Below are 16,864 nucleotides of genomic sequence, written 5' to 3' on the forward strand. Positions count from 1 at the left end.
CTCCTAGGGTTAGTCTGGAGAAGGCCCTTGGGAAGGAACGGAGGATGAGTTGTTTTGTATGCTCCAAAGCTAAGCATTGTAATGGCTTAGCTCTCCCACAGAAGCAAGACTGGCAGTAATTATCTCAGGTTTATTGCTCAAACACATAAATCACTCCGGAGTTCCTTCACTCCGTGTCTGACTCCAAGTTTGCAGTTGCCGAGTCTAAACTCCGCCCCTTCCTCTTCTTCCAACATGGGAAAAAACCCTTCCACTTCCGCTCTTTCCCCCTCCTCTCACTGACCTTCTCGCGCCTTCGAGTTTTTGGGCTAGCTATTCCTGGCCTCTCCCCTTCTGTCTCTGAGCTAAGATTGGTATCTGTTGCCTGCTCTCTGTTCTCTGAAGCTATGCCACTCGGCTGCCCCTCCTGCCTCTCACATTCCACCTCACATCCCAGTGTCCTTATCTCTCTCTGCCGGCTTTGATTCCCAGCCGCTGTTTGGGAAAACTGAAAACACAAGATGCTTCCATTTCAACAGAAGGGTGTCCAACATATGTTATGTACAATGGCTCTTTGAAGAAAACAAAACTTAAGTCACTCAGAAAGAAGATAGTAGAGTACTCCAGATCATTTGCCCATGCACGTGCACAGAAAATAGCAGCTGAAAGGCAACACATGGTTATATGCATTGATCATCACATTGCACACTTAATTATTATTATTGTATAACTATAAGATTTTGTACCATCCTGGAAGATTGTATAAACCTATGTTCTCTGAGTATATTTCACTTAGAAGGGGTGTGGCTGTGAGGGCACATTGCTGGGACTATCAAGAAGATAGCACTTCTAAATTTGGCACTACACTGCTGCCTAAAAGAAGTGTTGCCCAAATGAGAACTCAATTACAACTAATAAGCTGAAATGCACCCACCACCACCACCCCGCATTATTTGAAGGCAATAACATAAGGTTACCAGACGTCCCCATTTCCCAGGTACAGCCCCCGGATTTACAAATCAGTCCCCATACAAAATCCATTGAAGTTGAAAAGGGTCCCCGGATTCATTGAAAAAAATCTGGTAACCTTCCGATAACATTTAATATAAATAAATAAATAAATCAGCAACTGATTATATGCAGAATTATATGCAATCCCCCATAATCATACACATAATATATGTAAAAGAATCAAGCCCCATCTGGTACTATATTTCTCCAACACAAGGAGGCATAACTAATACATAGGTGTTTTTACAATTATATGCATTGCTGCACATATCTGTTTATGTTGCTGGTTACTTTAGGAAACCTGGAGTGTACATGCATATGTTGTCGTTTAGTCATGTCCAACTCTTCGTGACCCCATGGACCAGAGCATGCCAGGCACTCCTGTCTTTCACTGCCTCCTGCAGTTTGGTCAAACTCATGCTGGTAGCTTTGAGAACACTATCCAACCATCTCGTCCTCTGACGTCCCCTGGTGGAGTCTCCTTCTTTGGAGGTCTTTAAGCAGAGGCTTGACAACCATATGTCAGGAGTGCTCTGATGGTGTTTCCTGCTTGGCAGGGGGTTGGACTCGATGGCCCTTGTGGTCTCTTCCAACTCTATGATTCTATGATTCCTTGTGCCCTCCATCTTTCCCAACATCAAGGTCTTTTCCAGGGAGTCTTCTCTTCTCATGAGGTGGCCAAAGTATTGGAGTCTCAGCTTCAGGATTTGTCCTTCCATTGAGCACTCAGGGCTGATTTCCTTAAGAATGGATAAGTTTGATCTTCTTGCAGTCCATGAGACTCTCAAGAGTCTCCTCCAGGACCATAATTCAAAAGCATCAATTCTTTGGTGATCATCCTTCTTTATGGTCCAGCTCTCCCTTCCACACATCACTACTGGGAAAACCATAGCTTTAACTATACGGACCTTTGTTGGCAAGGTGATGTCTGCTTTTTAAGATGCTGTCTAGGTTTGTCATTGCTTTTGTCCCAAGGTACATGCATATAATATTCATGTAATAATGATGTGTACAATATGCAAGAACTGTAAAGGACAAGCTCAACATTTTCAGAAAATTCTATCCGTACTGTGAGCAGCTTCCTAGTAGCTTGAAGCATCAGGTAGTACGTAAGTCAGAGACGGGCACCTTATGACCGCTCTTCAGATTTTGCTGGATGTTCTGTGTCAGATGTTCTTAGAGACAGAAGGGGAGAGGCCAGGAATAGCTAGCCCAAAAACAAAGGCGCGAAAAAGTCAGTGAGAGGAGGGGGAAAGAGCGGAAGTGGAAGGGTTGGAAGAAGAGGACGGGGCGGAGTTTAGACTCGGCAACTGCAAATTTGGAGCCAGACACGGAACATCTGCCACGGAACATCCAGCAACTCCCATAAACTGTTACCATTATCCACACTGGCTTGAGGTTAATGGGAGTTGGAGTCCAACAACATCCAAGAATCCCTGTGTTCCCCACCCACGAGTTTGGTAATAATGTAAGTTGCAATCTAAGTGCAGTTTTATTTTCTTTTTAGTTTTTTTTTTAAACCTCAAAATAGAAATGGATCTGGAATGCAATGAGATGTGTAAAAAAAGGAGATGGACCAGAAATGGAGTGAAATAGTCTGATCTTTCCATTCCTAGTGTCCAGCAGGTGGTAAACTTGTTTTTCTTTTCTGAATTTCTGCACCAGAAGTCCGTAGTGCCCAGAGGGGCAGCCATTTCATTTTCTATACATTCCTCCTTGAAAAAGAAACTGTGCTGCTGTATCATGAACTACAATTTCCCAAGGGCGTTGAAGGATTACATTCATGGTACACTGCAGCTGTGAGCTGCTGGCCTGCCAAAAGTACCACCCCAACATGTCATACAAAATGACTGCACCAAACTGGACCTCTTAAGGCAATTAATTCTGATCAGCTGTTTGCATGGATTGTTCACTTCTTTTCACCAGGTTTCTGTTGTATTCATTCTGTGCTCCTCTAAGACCAGATGCTCCAGCTATCCCATCTTAGTGTGAAGGCTTCTAGTATTAGTGTATAAACACTTCTATACAATGCCTCTCTCCAAAGAACTTGTTCTTTGCTGGAGGCAGCAACCTTGAATAGATTGATTGATCTATTCAATCATTCCCTTTTGTACTGTGAATTTGAAAATGAACCAATCAGTCATCCGATATTTTTTTTCACATGGCAGAAATAAAGGTAAAGGACCCCCTGACAGTTAAGTCCAGTTGCAGGCGACTCTGGGGTTGTGGCGCTCATCTCACTTTACAGGCCGAGGGATCCGGCTTTTGTCCGCAGACAGTTTATCTGGGTCATGTGGCCAGGATGACTAAGCCACTTCTAGTGAAACCAGAGCAGCAGATGGAAACGCTGTTTACCTTTCCACTGGAGCAGCACCTATTTATCTACTTGCACTTTTTTTTTTGGCATGCTTTCGAACTGTTAGGTTGGCAGGAGCTGGGACCGAGCAACGGGAGCTCACCCTGTCACTCGCAGGGATTCGAACTGCCAACCTTCTGATCGGGAATCCCTGGGCTCAGTGGTTTAGACCACAGCGCCACCCACATCCCTTATGGCAGAAATACATTGGCACGAAAAAGGGGGGATTTCAAGCTGTCAAACACAAATTCATGTTTACTGCAAATACATTTAAAAATAAATTAGCTTGAGAGTTATTTCAGCAGATGCACACACGACCAGTTTCTTTGTAAAATACACAGTTAAAACATTCCAATAAAAGGGGGGCTTAATCACACATGTGGCATCACACTGAGTGGAGGAACATGCCTGTCAAATGTATAATATGCCCAGAAGAATTTCTACAATCCAAGATAGTAGGTGAAAAATGTCCACAGAGTGCTAAACTGTCCTTCCTGATGCCTGTGTGAAGGAAGTGAGAGAACATGACATGCTTCTACTGGACTGAGAAATCAAGATAGTGAAATAGATGGTTTTGTCTTTAAGGTACCACAAGACTCATTATTTTTGCTACAATTGAAAAGCAGCATTCAGGGAAGGTAACAGCATGTAAATATTTTTTGATGGCTCAGCTATGTGTACGCTATATGTAAAAAAAGAAGATGCATATATTTCTGTGGACAATGAAATGGAAGAAATACTTGCACAAGTAAATCAATTGCATCAGAATTTAAAATAAAGGATGAGTATGCAAAGGAATGTTGGCATGTTCACATATCCCTGACTGTAGTCCAGCAGCATCAGAAGTGCTCAGAAGTTTCAACTAGAAAAAGGGAAAACAGCCCGGAGGGAGAGGAGGAAGGCAGTAGGGAGGTTGGAACTGTGCAGATATGCAGGCAGGAGCACCAGATGGCATCTACTGCACACCTGCACAGCCCCAACTTCTCTGCCAACTTGCCCCTTTCCCTTCCCGTAAATGGTAGCAGTGTTACTCACGAGGAGACCAGGTGTGCAGGAACTGAAAAAAGTGGCAGCAAGGAAGTTAGGTGGAGCCAAAGAAGGTGCAAACAGTATCCCATTTCTGAAGGAATTTGGGAAGAGGGCTAGCTCTATTTTGTTGTGACATTCTCCTTGTTGGTTACTGCTATGTAATTTTTATATATATTGCCTGTGATTTTTTGATTTTTAAAAAGTATGTTCGTCATTTTTAATTGCTGTTGTTGCCAACTGCTTTCAAAGCCTGCTAAGCAGAAAGCAGAATACAAATATTTTCAAAACACTGAAGTAAATATGTAAAATTACTATATTTGAGTGACACCAGGGGTACCATCTTAAATAAAATAATGATTCACATGGTGTGGTGCATGCACACCATTTGAATGGCAATGTCTATTAGCTTGGGGGGTGGCTGGCCCACTCAGAATTTTTTATTGGGGGCAAATAACCCTCAGCCCCTAGGAGGTGGCTCCTGTGAGTGACATCAAGCAGAGGGTTGAAGATTAAATGCTTCCAGATAAGAAATAGATTCTTTCTTGATGCCAAAAGGCATCAAGAAAGGCATCATACTACCATTGCTGAAATGAACACCAGGTTTGCCTTGTGGTGTCCCTCAGAAAATATATCATGTCTGCTTCCCACTCACTGTCACACACAATAGTACATATGCATTGAATGCCCATGTACAGCTATTTTGGAACGAGGCTCAGCTAAGTTTCCCAGACCTGTAGGACCAGTTGCATGAGTATTTTGAAGGTGGGTGTAGGCACGGGTCTGATGGCAGCTGTAAACCCAGTGCTTCCTTTAACAGTTTTTAGAAGTGGAATTGGCTCCAGGTAATGTGGGAAAGGCTAGGCTGTTGCTACAGCCATTAGCTGCCCTATAAGAGCGGGCCATATAGCTCGCCAGTGTGATGTAGTGGTTAAGAGCGGTAATCTTGTAATCTGGGGAACCGGGTTCGAGTCTCCGCTCCTCCACCTGCAGCTGCTGGGTGACCTTGGGCTAGTCACACTTCTTTGAAGTCTCTCAGCCCCACTTACCTCACAGAGTGTTTGTTGTGGGGGAGGAAGGAAAGGAGATTGTTAGCCGCTTTGAGACTCCTGAAGGGGAGTGAAAGGCGGGATATCAAATCCAAACTCTTCTTCTTCTTCTTCTTCTCAGCATCAGGGCATCTGCCTTGCATGCCAAAGGGCCCAGATTCAATCCCCAGCATCTCCAGGAAGGACTGGGAGAGACCCCTGTCTGCAACCCTGGAGAGCCACTGCCAGTCACTGTAAGCAGTACTGAGCTGGATGGGCCCAAAATCCATATAAGGCAGATTTTGATGTTCCAATGAGATGGCACAAGAAGAAGAACACTTGCAGATGGAATGGACAGCCTACAGCCAGGGACTATAAAACCTGGGCTCTGGAGGACAAACTGTTCTGCAAAGATCAGCAGCAATGAAGGCCTTTCTCCTTTCCGTATTCTACCTGCTCATTGTAGGCCATGAGACCAAAGTGTTTGATGCCTGTGAACTGTTTTATCTACTGAGAAGTTATGGAATGGACTCCTCTACATGGACTGGTTTACATCAATGTGAGTTCATGGGTTATACAACTTCCACCCTACTGGTATGATTAACTTAGATGCATTTTGCAGTATGTGATTTCAATTTCCTCCCGTTTCGCTTTTCTGAAGAAAGTGTGTGTCATGCATTGTCATGCATATATTTTTTTGTTTAAAAGTAATTATCCTTATTAACACTTACTGTCCTTTTTCAAATAGTGTGGTGAAATTGGAAACTGGAAACTAATAACCTATAGAACTTGCAAGAACCATGAGAAAGAAATTTGTAATATCGTAGCAAAGTCTTAAAAGCCGTTAGAAATGTTGTGGTGTGTACTCCCTATTATTTTACAAGGTTACAACAGGAAATGCAGAATTTTGAATTGCTAGCTCTCAAAACTGTGAATTGTCAACTAGCATGATTCAAAGGAGGCATCACGACATTTGAAAAGTTTTAGAAGTTGTTAGAAATGTTTATAGTCACCCTGTGAGCCCTTTGAAAGGCAGAATATAAACCAAATAGAATAAAATGATATATACTACTTGCTATTTTATAATGTTACAACAAGAAAGATTGAATGAGTCACATATGTTAAGGCAGAATTGTTAATATCAATTATTTTAAAGCTTTTAAACTGAATCTGGAGCTGAAATTGGAGTTATTTTTAAAATCCCATCCTATATCAATGTTTTGGAGCTGGTTTTATTATTTAAAATATATTCCACATTTCTGATTTTTATACCATGCTTCTATAACCAGTTGTCTGTTTGGCTACATTTGCAAGTAACTTGACTACCAACTACTTTACAAGTGAAGGTGACCATCCATACTATGGATTATTCCGACTGAATGGTGCCAAATGGTGCAGTAATGGGAAGCAAGCCTCGAAGAACAAATGCAGCATTGCCTGCGATAGTAAGTGACTCCTTATAAACCTTTGCCATGTGTGACTCAAGATCACCAGGTTATTTCTTATTATTAAGAAGTGTTAAAGGCTTAAGCTAGTTGGAATGTAACCAGAATGGACCCTATGGGAGGAATTTAACATAGTGCAATTGTTCCATCAGTGCATGCATTTCAGCTTGCCAGGAGGAATTATTCCCCTTCTCCTAATCTCATGCATTGTCCTGGGGTTTCTCCTGATCTCTTCAAGCCAATTCGGGAGCACACAGGGGGAAGCCGGTTGTGCTGGTGGAACTCATTAGCTTTTGTTGTTGTTGTTGTTTAGTCATTTAGTCGTGTCCGACTCTTCGTGACCCCATGGACCAGAGCACGCCAGGCACTCCTGTCTTCCACTGCCTCCCGCAATTTGGTCAGACTCATGTTTGTAGCTTCGAGAACACTGTCCAACCATCTCGTCCTCTGTCGTCCCCTTCTCCTTGTGCCCTCCATCTTTCCCAACATCAGGGTCTTTTCCAGGGAGTCTTCTCTTCCCATGAGGTGGCCAAAGTATTGGAGTCTCAGCTTCAGGATCTGTCCTTCCAGTGAGCACTCAGGGTTGATTTCCTTCAGAATGGAGAGATTTGATCTTCTTGCAGTCCATGGGACTCTCAAGAGTCTCCTCCAGCACCATAATTCAAAAGCATCAATTCTTTGGTGATCATCCTTCTTTATGGTCCAGCTCTCCCTTCCATACATCACTACTGGGAAAACCATGGCTTTAACTATACGGACCTTTGTTGGCAAGGTGATGTCTCTGCTTTTTAAGATGCTGTCTAGGTTTGCCATCGCCTTTCTCCCAAGGAGCAGGCGTCTTTTAATTTTGTGACTGCTGTCACCCTCTGCAGTGATCATGGAGCCCAAGAAAGTAAAATCTCTCACTGCCTCCATTTCTTCCCCTTCTATTTGCCAGGAGGTGATGGGCCCAGTGGCCATGATCTTAGTTTTTTTGATGTTGAGCTTCAGACCATATTTTGCGCTCTCCTCTTTCATCCTCATTAAAAGGTTCTTTAATTCCTCCTCACTTTCTGCCATCAAGGTTGTGTCATCTGTATATCTGAGGTTGTTGATATTTCTTCCAGTAGTCTTAATTCCGGCTTGGGATTCATCCAGCCTAGCTTTTCGCATGATGAATTCTGCATATAAGTTAAATAAGCAGGGAGACAATATACAGCCTTGCCGTACTCCTTTCTCAATTTTGAACCAATCAGTTGTTCCATACCCAGTTCTAACTGTAGCTTCTTGTCCAACATAGAGATTTCTCAGGAGACAGATTAGCTTTACTAATACTATTTTAATAATATTTATACCCCACCCACTCTGGGTGGCTTCCAATGCATATAAAAACACAATCAAACATCAAACATAAAAAACTTCCCAATACAGGGCTGCCTTCAGATGTCTTCTAAAAGTTGTATAATTATTTATCTCTTTGACATCTGGCAGGTGCCACTACTGAGAAGGCCCTCTGCCTGGTTCCCTGTAACATCACTTCCCATAGTTAGGGAACCGCCAAAAGACTTCCATGTCTGGGCTGAACGAGGGGGTTGGAGACGCTCCTTCGGGTATACAGGGCAACACTGTTGAGGGCTTTAAAGTTCAGTACCAGCCCTTTGAATTGTGCTCTGAAACGTGAGCCAGTGAAGACCCTTTAGCTGCCAAATTTTGGATTGGTTTTAGTTTCCAAGTCACCTTCATATGTAGCCTTACAGAAGTCCAAGTGGACCACTCTGGCAAGACAGTCTGCGGGCGGGTAGGGTCTTAGCCCCCATCCACCCCCTATCCCCTCAAAATAGTATTTTCCAGGATTCAGCCTCAATCTCTTAACCACCATCTATCCTCCAACCACCTCCAGACACTCACAGCCAGTTGAAATTAATTAATATGACTAAGTTAGGTCCATTAATTCCAGTTTCCCATGATCCTTCCTTCCCCTCTCTTTGTGTGGAAGGCTTTCAGACTCCTTTATCATCTGGGTGGCTCTTCCTTTTTCTTTCATATGTTATTAGTTTCCCTATATTAATCCAATTATACAAATTATACAAATACCAATTGATTCCAAATTAATTCCAATTAATTCCAAATTATGTAATGCGATTTAATCAATCAATCAATCTATCTATCTTTATTACGGTCCAGAGACCCAACAAATCGTTACAAAGCAATGCACAATTCAGACAGGCGATCTGGTTGCGACATCTGTCACCCCATTGATCGCCAGGGTTGATTCGACTGATCTGGCTGGCTAGGCAGGTGTCCCCTTCCTCCCTCACCGCTCCATGTGTGTCCCTTCCGAAGTTGCGCGCTCGGTGGGAGAGGACGACCATCCCAGATAGAAGGAGTGTACCGTTCTTCGGTCAAGGGTATACGATAGCTGTGCTCCTCTGCTAGAACTTCCAAACAAACTCAATTTAATTAAAGTGGTTTGCCGTGCTCCATAGTGCATTATATTACTGCGATTCATATTCTTATTAGCTTCTAATTACATTCCAATTGATATTATAATCACTTAGATAGCAGCTGCATTCTTAAAGATTTCTGTTCCTGTTATTATGTTATTTAACTTTTCAAAGAATTTCAAGTGAGGAGCTCTGACTTTTTTCTTTTCAGTCAGCATGTGCCAGTCTAATATGTCCAACTGTTTGTACCCTTGGCTTTGTTTGCTGCCCCGTCCTTGAGGTTCGTCTGCTGCTCTTGGGTGGAGCTATAATCCCAGAGTTTCTCAAGGTTTCTCAGTTTAGCTCCATCCCACAATGCTCCCATACTGCTTGGCTTCTCCAGACAAACAACAGTCTACAGCAGTCTACTCCTTCCCGCTGATCAGTCTTGAAGCTTTGCCATTTCCTCCTCAGCCTGTTTCAAGCATAGCCGCAGGTAGTCTGGCAGCTCTTTCCTTTTGATTCACCACCATCCTTGAAGCCTCTGTTTGTCCACAGCCACCAAATTCCTTCCATCTTTATGACGGCATTTTCTGGCCAATGTCCTTCCTCTAAGGCTGTATCTCAACTCCTCTTGGTCTCTTGGTCTCTTTTCTTTTTCCATTGTTTTTGAGGGGTGGGTGGGGATCAGCTCTGATTTCACAAGATGATCCATTCAAACAATAGAACTCCCCCCACTTCCATCACTTTAAACCACACACAGCTTCAGCTGTTCTTTTAATCTCAATATTACTCCATACAATAATCCATCCTCACTTGTATATCTTTAAAACTTGCATTTGATGGCGTCTCCTCTGGTGTATGCCTTACTTTATGCCAATTAAAATCCAATTAGTAGGAGAACCTCTGCTTCCGAATAGCAGCATGGGGGTTTGCGTCAGGCGAAAAGCTTTTGCACCCAGTGCCTCAGTCTGCCCCCATATTGCATGCAGGAGCAGGAGCCAGGCATCAAGGTGATCTGTGGATGAAGTCTGTTCCTCCCATGCCCTGGGATTTCCATGCCCTGGGATTTTTTTCAAAGAGGGCCAGATTTGATGACGTGAAGGGCCCCAACCTTTGAAGTTGTTGAGCTTTTTTAGGGTTGGAGTTTTTGAGGTTTTTTACAATTTTACCCCAGGAAATAAACTGCCACAGGGGCCAGATTAAACCAACCAGCGGGCTGGATTAGGCCCCCGAAACGGACTTTGGACATGCCTGATTTAACCCCTTTCATTCCCTTCTTCTTCATCTGCATCTCTCTGCAGTGTTGAGAGAGCCTCCTCCATTTGGGCAGACAGGAACAAGAAATCTCTGGGTGGCTCTTCCTGGCATGAAAAACTTTCCCTAAAGGGGACTTGATTAAGAGTTTCCCACAGGCCTCTGGTTGGCCACTGTGAAGATGGGCCATTGGCCTGATCCAGCAGGCTTGTCTTATGTTCTTATGGACTGGCCATATCCATGCACGCACCAGGAAATGAATTAGAGGGAGAACATGCTGTCTCACTCCCAGTTTAAACTGGAGAATTGTTAATCAGATTCACACTTGGCGTTTGTGACTGTTGTGCCCACATACTAGGCTTGCTTGGGCCAAAGGCTTAGACTCTGAGACAACCTGGAAGCTTTTACACTATGCACACTAAATAACCACAAGGTAGTGTTACAACCTGATACTGAATTGAAGATGCCTAGTGGAGGTTTTAGGCTCAGGTTCTTCTATCTTCATCACAGATTTGGAACATGTTTCAACAAATCATAATACCCCTGAGCATAACACTGAAACATAATACTATGAAGAGATATTTGGAAAGAACAAATAAGCTTATTCATATCTTTTATAGATGCTCAAAGTAGTTTCTTACTTCAAATATTTATTATCCTTTGCAAAATTGCAGTTGCTTTTGCAGCAGCTATTAGAGGAACAATCCTATAAGATACACCAGGATGAGCACAGTTAGGAGCCAATGGATCTCTGGCAGAGCTGGGAAATTCCCAGTGCAGCTGGGCTCCCTGTCCTTGGCCCAGCTGGAGATACTACAGCATATTTTCCACAGCCACGATGCAGCCAGCTTAGCCAAATTTGGCAGATCTTAAGACAGAGTAAGCCCTGAAAAAGGGGCATTCTGAGGATGTGGTGGGGGCAGGGCCAGAGGGGACTTTAGCTGAATCCTAAGCCTGTTCAGCTCTACCATGGGACCTGGCAACTTGGTGTTAGTTAAGGTGGCAGGAAGGGTGATGTAGTGTAACTCTAAAGTCTGTTTTGAAGGCTTGTTTCTCCTCTGCCAGGCTTAGGCTGGCTCAGCAAGCGGTAGCCCTGCTCCTGATTCAGATGGTTCAGCATGACTCTTAAGCTCAGGGTTTTGGGTTCTAGCCCCACTTTGGGCAAAAGGTTTTGCAGGTGGTTGGACTAGATGACCCTCGTGGTCTCTTCCAACCCTACAATTTTATAATTACCTAGAGTTTAGATCTGATACTTTACACCAGCTTGCTTAACATCAGCTTCTTACATGTAGAATTGCTCCCTTAAACATATATATTGCAACACGAAAGCGTTATATTCATATTTGCTATGGAGCATTACCACCTATCACATCCAACAGTTCCTCAAACATGGAAAGCTAACTGGAAAGAGTAAAGGTGGTTCCTTTGAGTTAAGGTAAAAGCTCACATTCCACATATACACAGCCTCCAGAATCAAAGATCCAGGAAGTCTACCTGGACCAGGATTTGTTCTTCCTTGACTTGCTTTTATTAACATCCTCTACAGAGTTCCTAGATGAGGATATTAAAGATGACACCGAGTGTGTGAAGAAAGTTATTGGAGACAAGGAGATAGTCAATTCAAAACAGTTCTCTGAATGGTGAGTAATTGCATCAGCTTCCCTGCATGTAAGAATGTTTTAATAAGAAAAAACCAAGGAGCTAAAAAGTACCTGAAGTCCTGCTGTCTGAAGTCCCACATCCCAGCTCAGCTGGAGATACATTGCTGTAAGTCATCCACCCTGATTCAGACACCTCAGCCAAGGGTTCACCCCCTGAGCTGAAACAGGCTGAGTACCAAAACAGGGTGAGTACCAAAAAAGAGTGAGGTAGGTTGTCATGCCCACGTTCTATAACTCGTCTTCCAAGGAGGATGTGGCCAAAGATGCTCTCAAGCTCTCAGAAACTGGCAGCACTCAGGAACAGCCCAAAGCAACAGTTGAGGAGGTGTCAGGACTCTTGGAAGAGATTGGCGATGGTTCCTAGTTGCAGAGAGGTTGCTCTGTCAGGGCCAGTCCAATACATATTGGCACCTGAGGTGAACCACAAATTGACCCTCCCCTCCCTGGGGTAAGTGAAGATCTACATCAAGAACAAGGGGAAAATAAAGATTTACCTTGGGATCTGCTGCCCTTGTGGACCCTGCTGCCTGAGGTGATCTCCTCACTTTGCCTCATGCCTCTCTGGAGTGGAAACAGAACAACCCCTGAGTCCCTGGGAGCAATGGTGGTTCAAGAGGCAGCCTGAGACTATCTTACTCAAGAGAAGTGCTCAGATGCAGTAAAGGGCTACTCTGAGTAGGGCCTCCTCACAATGAGGGTTTTCTGCATCAACCTGGGCTTTAGCTGAGCTCTGCAATGAGGTTCCGGCCTGGGGGTCCCTTCCAATTCTACAGTGCTATGATTCTATGTCTCAGTATGAGGCTGCAAGAGCAGCTGAAGCAACATCTTCTGACTGTCTCTGTGTGCCCAGACTGTGGACTGCATCCTGTGTTTTTGCCCAACCCGCTAGCTATGTGCCTAATCCCACAAGCTGTGGATTGCAGCTTGTGGGTCTTGCTGTGGATCCTGGTGAGCCTGATACTTACCACTATTTCAAATTTCATTCAGCACAGGCATGTGACCTAGCAACCCAGCCTTTGGCCATCTCAGCTGGCAGAAGCCCCACTCCTGAATGGAAATGTAGCAATTAGTGTTACCTGGTAATCAGGGGCACCAACTATAGGGGGCTTTGGGTGCCCGAGCACTCACAAAAAGTTTGTTGTGGGTGCTTGGCACCCACACCACAGGGCTCCAACCACAACTTCCAGTGCCTCGCAAATCACCAGAAGTCATGTCTTGTGAGACCTGGGAGATGCTTTCAGAGGTCTTTCGAACTCTTGGAACCTGACTTCCGGTGGCACTGGAGGTCAGGTTCTGAGGCCGGGACACACGCGTTACATCACATCTATAAACCTGAGGCCCAAGACAGCTCCCCTGCTGTTAATGGCTTGTTGACTGTTATAAACTTTTGATTGACTGATGTGACATGAAGATTGCAGGTAAATAATAATAATAATAATAATAATAATAATAATAATAATAATACACTGCCCATCTGGCTGGGTTTCCCCAGCTGCTCTGCATGGCTTCCAGAAAAATACAAAAAAGGTAAAAAATTAAAAACTTCCTGATACAGAGCCTTCAGATGTCTTCTAAAAGTTGTTTAGTTCTTTACCTCCTTGACATCTGATGGGAGGGCGTTCCACAGGGTGGGTGCAACTACCCTCTGCCTGGTTCCCTGTAACTTTGCTTCTCGCAATGAGGGAACCGCCAAAAGACCCTCGGAGGAGGACCTAGGCTAAGTGATGGGGGTGGAGATGCTCCTTCAGGTATACAGGGCTGAGGCCATTTAGAGCTTTAAAGGTCAGCACCAACACTTCAAATTGTGCTTGGAAACGTAATGGGAGCCAGTGAAGATCCTTTAGGACTGGTGCTATATGGTTGCAGTGGTCACTCCCGGTCACCAGTTGCCCCATTCTGGATTAGTTGTAGTTTCCAAGGTAACCCCACATAGAGCACATTGGAGTAGTCCAAGCGGGAGATAACCAGAACATGCACCACTCTGTCAAGACAGGGCATAGGCAGGGAGGGTCTCAGCCGGGGTACCAGATGGAGTTGGTAGACAGCTGCCCTGGACACCTGTGCCTCCATGGACAGCTGTGAGTCCAAAATGACTGGTCGCATCTGGTCCTTCAGGGGCACAGTTACTCCATTCAGGACTAGGGAGTCCGCCACACTTGCCCGTCCCCTCTCCCTCCAGTCACTCACATAGGACCTTCACTGCCTTCACTGGTTCCGATTTAAAGGAGAGGTAGAGCTGGGTTTCATCTGTGTACCGATGAACACCCAGCCCAACCCCCCTGATGATCTCTCCCAGTTTCTCTGACATAGGGATGAACATAACTTTCTTGAACCAAATAAAAAAATTTAAAAATTGTCCAGTGGCACCTTAAAGACCAACTATGTTTGTTCTGGGTATCTTTCGTGTGCATGCACACTTCTTCAGCTATTATTATTATTATTATTATTATTATTATTATTATTATTATTAATTTTGACTGTGTCAGTCCAACACGGCTACCTACCTGTTTCTTGAACCAGTTATCTAGGGTGGACCATGACGTGTCTTTCCAGCCCTGAGTGATTACTGGCTGACAAGGAGAAATACAATAAACTGTTTACATATAAGCACTGTGTTACTTTTATCAAAAGTTTAGGATTCAGAGAAGCAAACTTGATATGATTGTACAAATGGTTTTATCAAGAGTCTGTGTTTTTTTGAGAATGTACATGTGTACATGTGCACAAAAAGAATCTTAATGTGTTGCTCACCAGCTCTTTCTCTCCACCACCCCTTGCGCTTTTAGGCCACTCTATGAGAAGCACTGTGGTGTGGAAGCAATCACCATAATTGCTTTACGGTGTGTAATGTTTTTCCCAATGAGTGAATGGTTCCAACAACTGCTGAAGAAAAAGAAAGAGAACCCATTACACATAAAGGTTCATAAATGATGGTCAATACTTCTTGTTTTCATATGTTTTTTTAAATCAGTTACAGTTGATGATTACAGTAGACCAATTGTAAAATGTTAGGTCTTTAACAGACACTGAAACATTCATAGAATTGAGGATCATCTGCAGTGCAGGTATATGCAGATGTCCCATATAGAGATCAAACCTGTAACTTTGACATTATCAGCACCATACTCTAACCAGCTGAGGTATCCAGACTGATAACTCTTGATTCTTGGTCACTTCTTGTATTTTTATGTTACAATTCTTTATTCATAAACTTGTCACAGAACAATAATTTTGTTTCCAATATTTTGTTGCTAAGATCACAGCCATTATTCCCCTCACAGTTTTGCTTATAATTTTCCCGGCATCACTTAGAACAGGGATGAGGGATCTATGGTTCTCCAGATGTTTGGAGGGCTATAGCTCCCATCATCCCTGATGACTGGCCATGATTGCTGGGGCTGATTGCAGTCCCACAACATCTGGAGGGCCATAGGTTCCCCACCTCTGCATGAAAACAGATGACAAATCCGTGAAGATACTGTCAATCAACTGGGGTTTCTGGACAAGTTTCAAATACCCTGTAATTAATATATAGATCATGATGTAATAAAATTTGTTATTTGTTATTTATACCCCGTCCATCTGGCTGGGTTTCCCCAGCCACATCGTTAAAAACCTCCCGGTACTAAAGTGTTTATCACCTAGATCTACTTAGAAGAGGCTTAGCTGGGACATCCAAGGCACTTTTGGACATGGCCATTATCTAGATATCAGTGTTCAAAGCCAGGTCGAGGAGAATCCCCAGATGCCAGCCTTCACAAGGCAAAGAACATTTGTTTCCCCACTTGCCGCCCACAGAATGGCTTCTAGGTACAACTATGTTTAGATTATATCAGATCTCTTCACCAAAATTACTATTTGGGGGAACATGGTGTCCCAAAGTTCTTCCCACCTCAAAAGGCTGAAATGCATCTCCACAAGAACCTATGTCTTGTGTCATTCTTGAAAAATCCAAATTTGCCCTTGAGAATTGATGCTTTTGAATTATGGTGCTGGAGGAGACTCTTGAGAGTCCCATGGACTGCAAGAAGATCAAACGCATCCATTCTTAAGGAAATCAGCCCTGAGTGCTCACTGGAAGCACAGATCCTGAAGCTGAGGCTCCAAGGCTTTGGCCACCTCATGAGAAGAGAAGACTCCCTAGAAAAAACTCTGATGTTGGGAAAGATGGAGGGCACAAGGAGAAGGGGATGACAGAGGACGAGATGGTTGGACAGTGTTCAAGCTACCAGCATGAGTTTGACCAAACTGCGGGAGGCAGTGGAAGACAGGAGTGCCTGGCGTGCTCTTCCGACAAAGAGTCGGAAACGACTAAATGATTAAACAACAACAACATCATCCTCTTTTGCCTCTTTTGAATTGGTTATCATGACAACAAAATAGAATTGGCTAGCATAACAACAAAAACTAGAGACCAGGGAGAGACAGCTGAGGAAGGAATCAGAACCATTTGCAGATTATCTAAAAAGGTATTGTTATGTACTAAACTTGGCAACAACTGATTAGCCTGCTCCAGGAGGGAAGCAGAATCAGCCAATCAGCCGGGACTCATTGTGTAAAGAATGTATATAAAAGCCTGAGGTTTTGGGGCGGGGAATCAATCACTGTTTTACAAGCTGCAATAAGGAGCATGAAATCACTGCAGGGCTCCAAGTATATTTCAGGTACAATAACCAAATAAACCTACAAGTAGGAATTG

General features: G+C 43.8%; 1 protein-coding gene across 3 annotated transcripts; it reads left to right on the forward strand.

Annotated features, from left to right (window-relative positions):
- The first annotated feature begins 197 nt into the window (after window positions 1-197).
- Window positions 198-15,394, forward strand: LOC310752275 (lysozyme C, milk isozyme-like). Of its 3 annotated transcripts, none has more exons than XM_083592334.1 (5): window positions 198-569; window positions 5,867-5,959; window positions 6,690-6,845; window positions 12,051-12,144; window positions 14,952-15,394. In XM_083592334.1, exons 1-5 carry the CDS (start codon window positions 539-541, stop codon window positions 15,094-15,096), a joined length of 519 nt encoding a protein of 172 aa, XP_083448460.1. In that variant the 5' UTR covers window positions 198-538; the 3' UTR covers window positions 15,097-15,394. The 3 variants fall into 3 exon arrangements, with proteins under 3 accessions (XP_083448460.1, XP_083448461.1, XP_083448459.1); XM_083592335.1 differs by lacking the exon at window positions 198-569 and adding an exon at window positions 2,268-2,458; XM_083592333.1 differs by lacking the exon at window positions 198-569 and having other exon boundaries at window positions 5,544-5,959.
- Window positions 15,395-16,864: the final 1,470 nt, after the last annotated feature.

This window comes from Podarcis filfolensis (assembly GCF_964270895.1).
Source record: "Podarcis filfolensis genome assembly, chromosome: 17".
NCBI classification, from domain to species: Eukaryota; Metazoa; Chordata; class Lepidosauria; order Squamata; family Lacertidae; genus Podarcis; species Podarcis filfolensis.

Excerpts from the sequence above, each read along its gene's own strand:
- LOC310752275 (XM_083592333.1), top strand. The coding sequence starts at position 5,824 with ATGAAGGCCTTTCTCCTTTCCGTATTCTACCTGCTCATTGTAGGCCAT. Across the intron at positions 5,960-6,689 it reads ATGGACTGGTTTACATCAAT|TTGTCTGTTTGGCTACATTT; the intron begins GTGAGTTCATGG and ends TTCTATAACCAG. Across the intron at positions 6,846-12,050 it reads ATGCAGCATTGCCTGCGATA|AGTTCCTAGATGAGGATATT; the intron begins GTAAGTGACTCC and ends CATCCTCTACAG.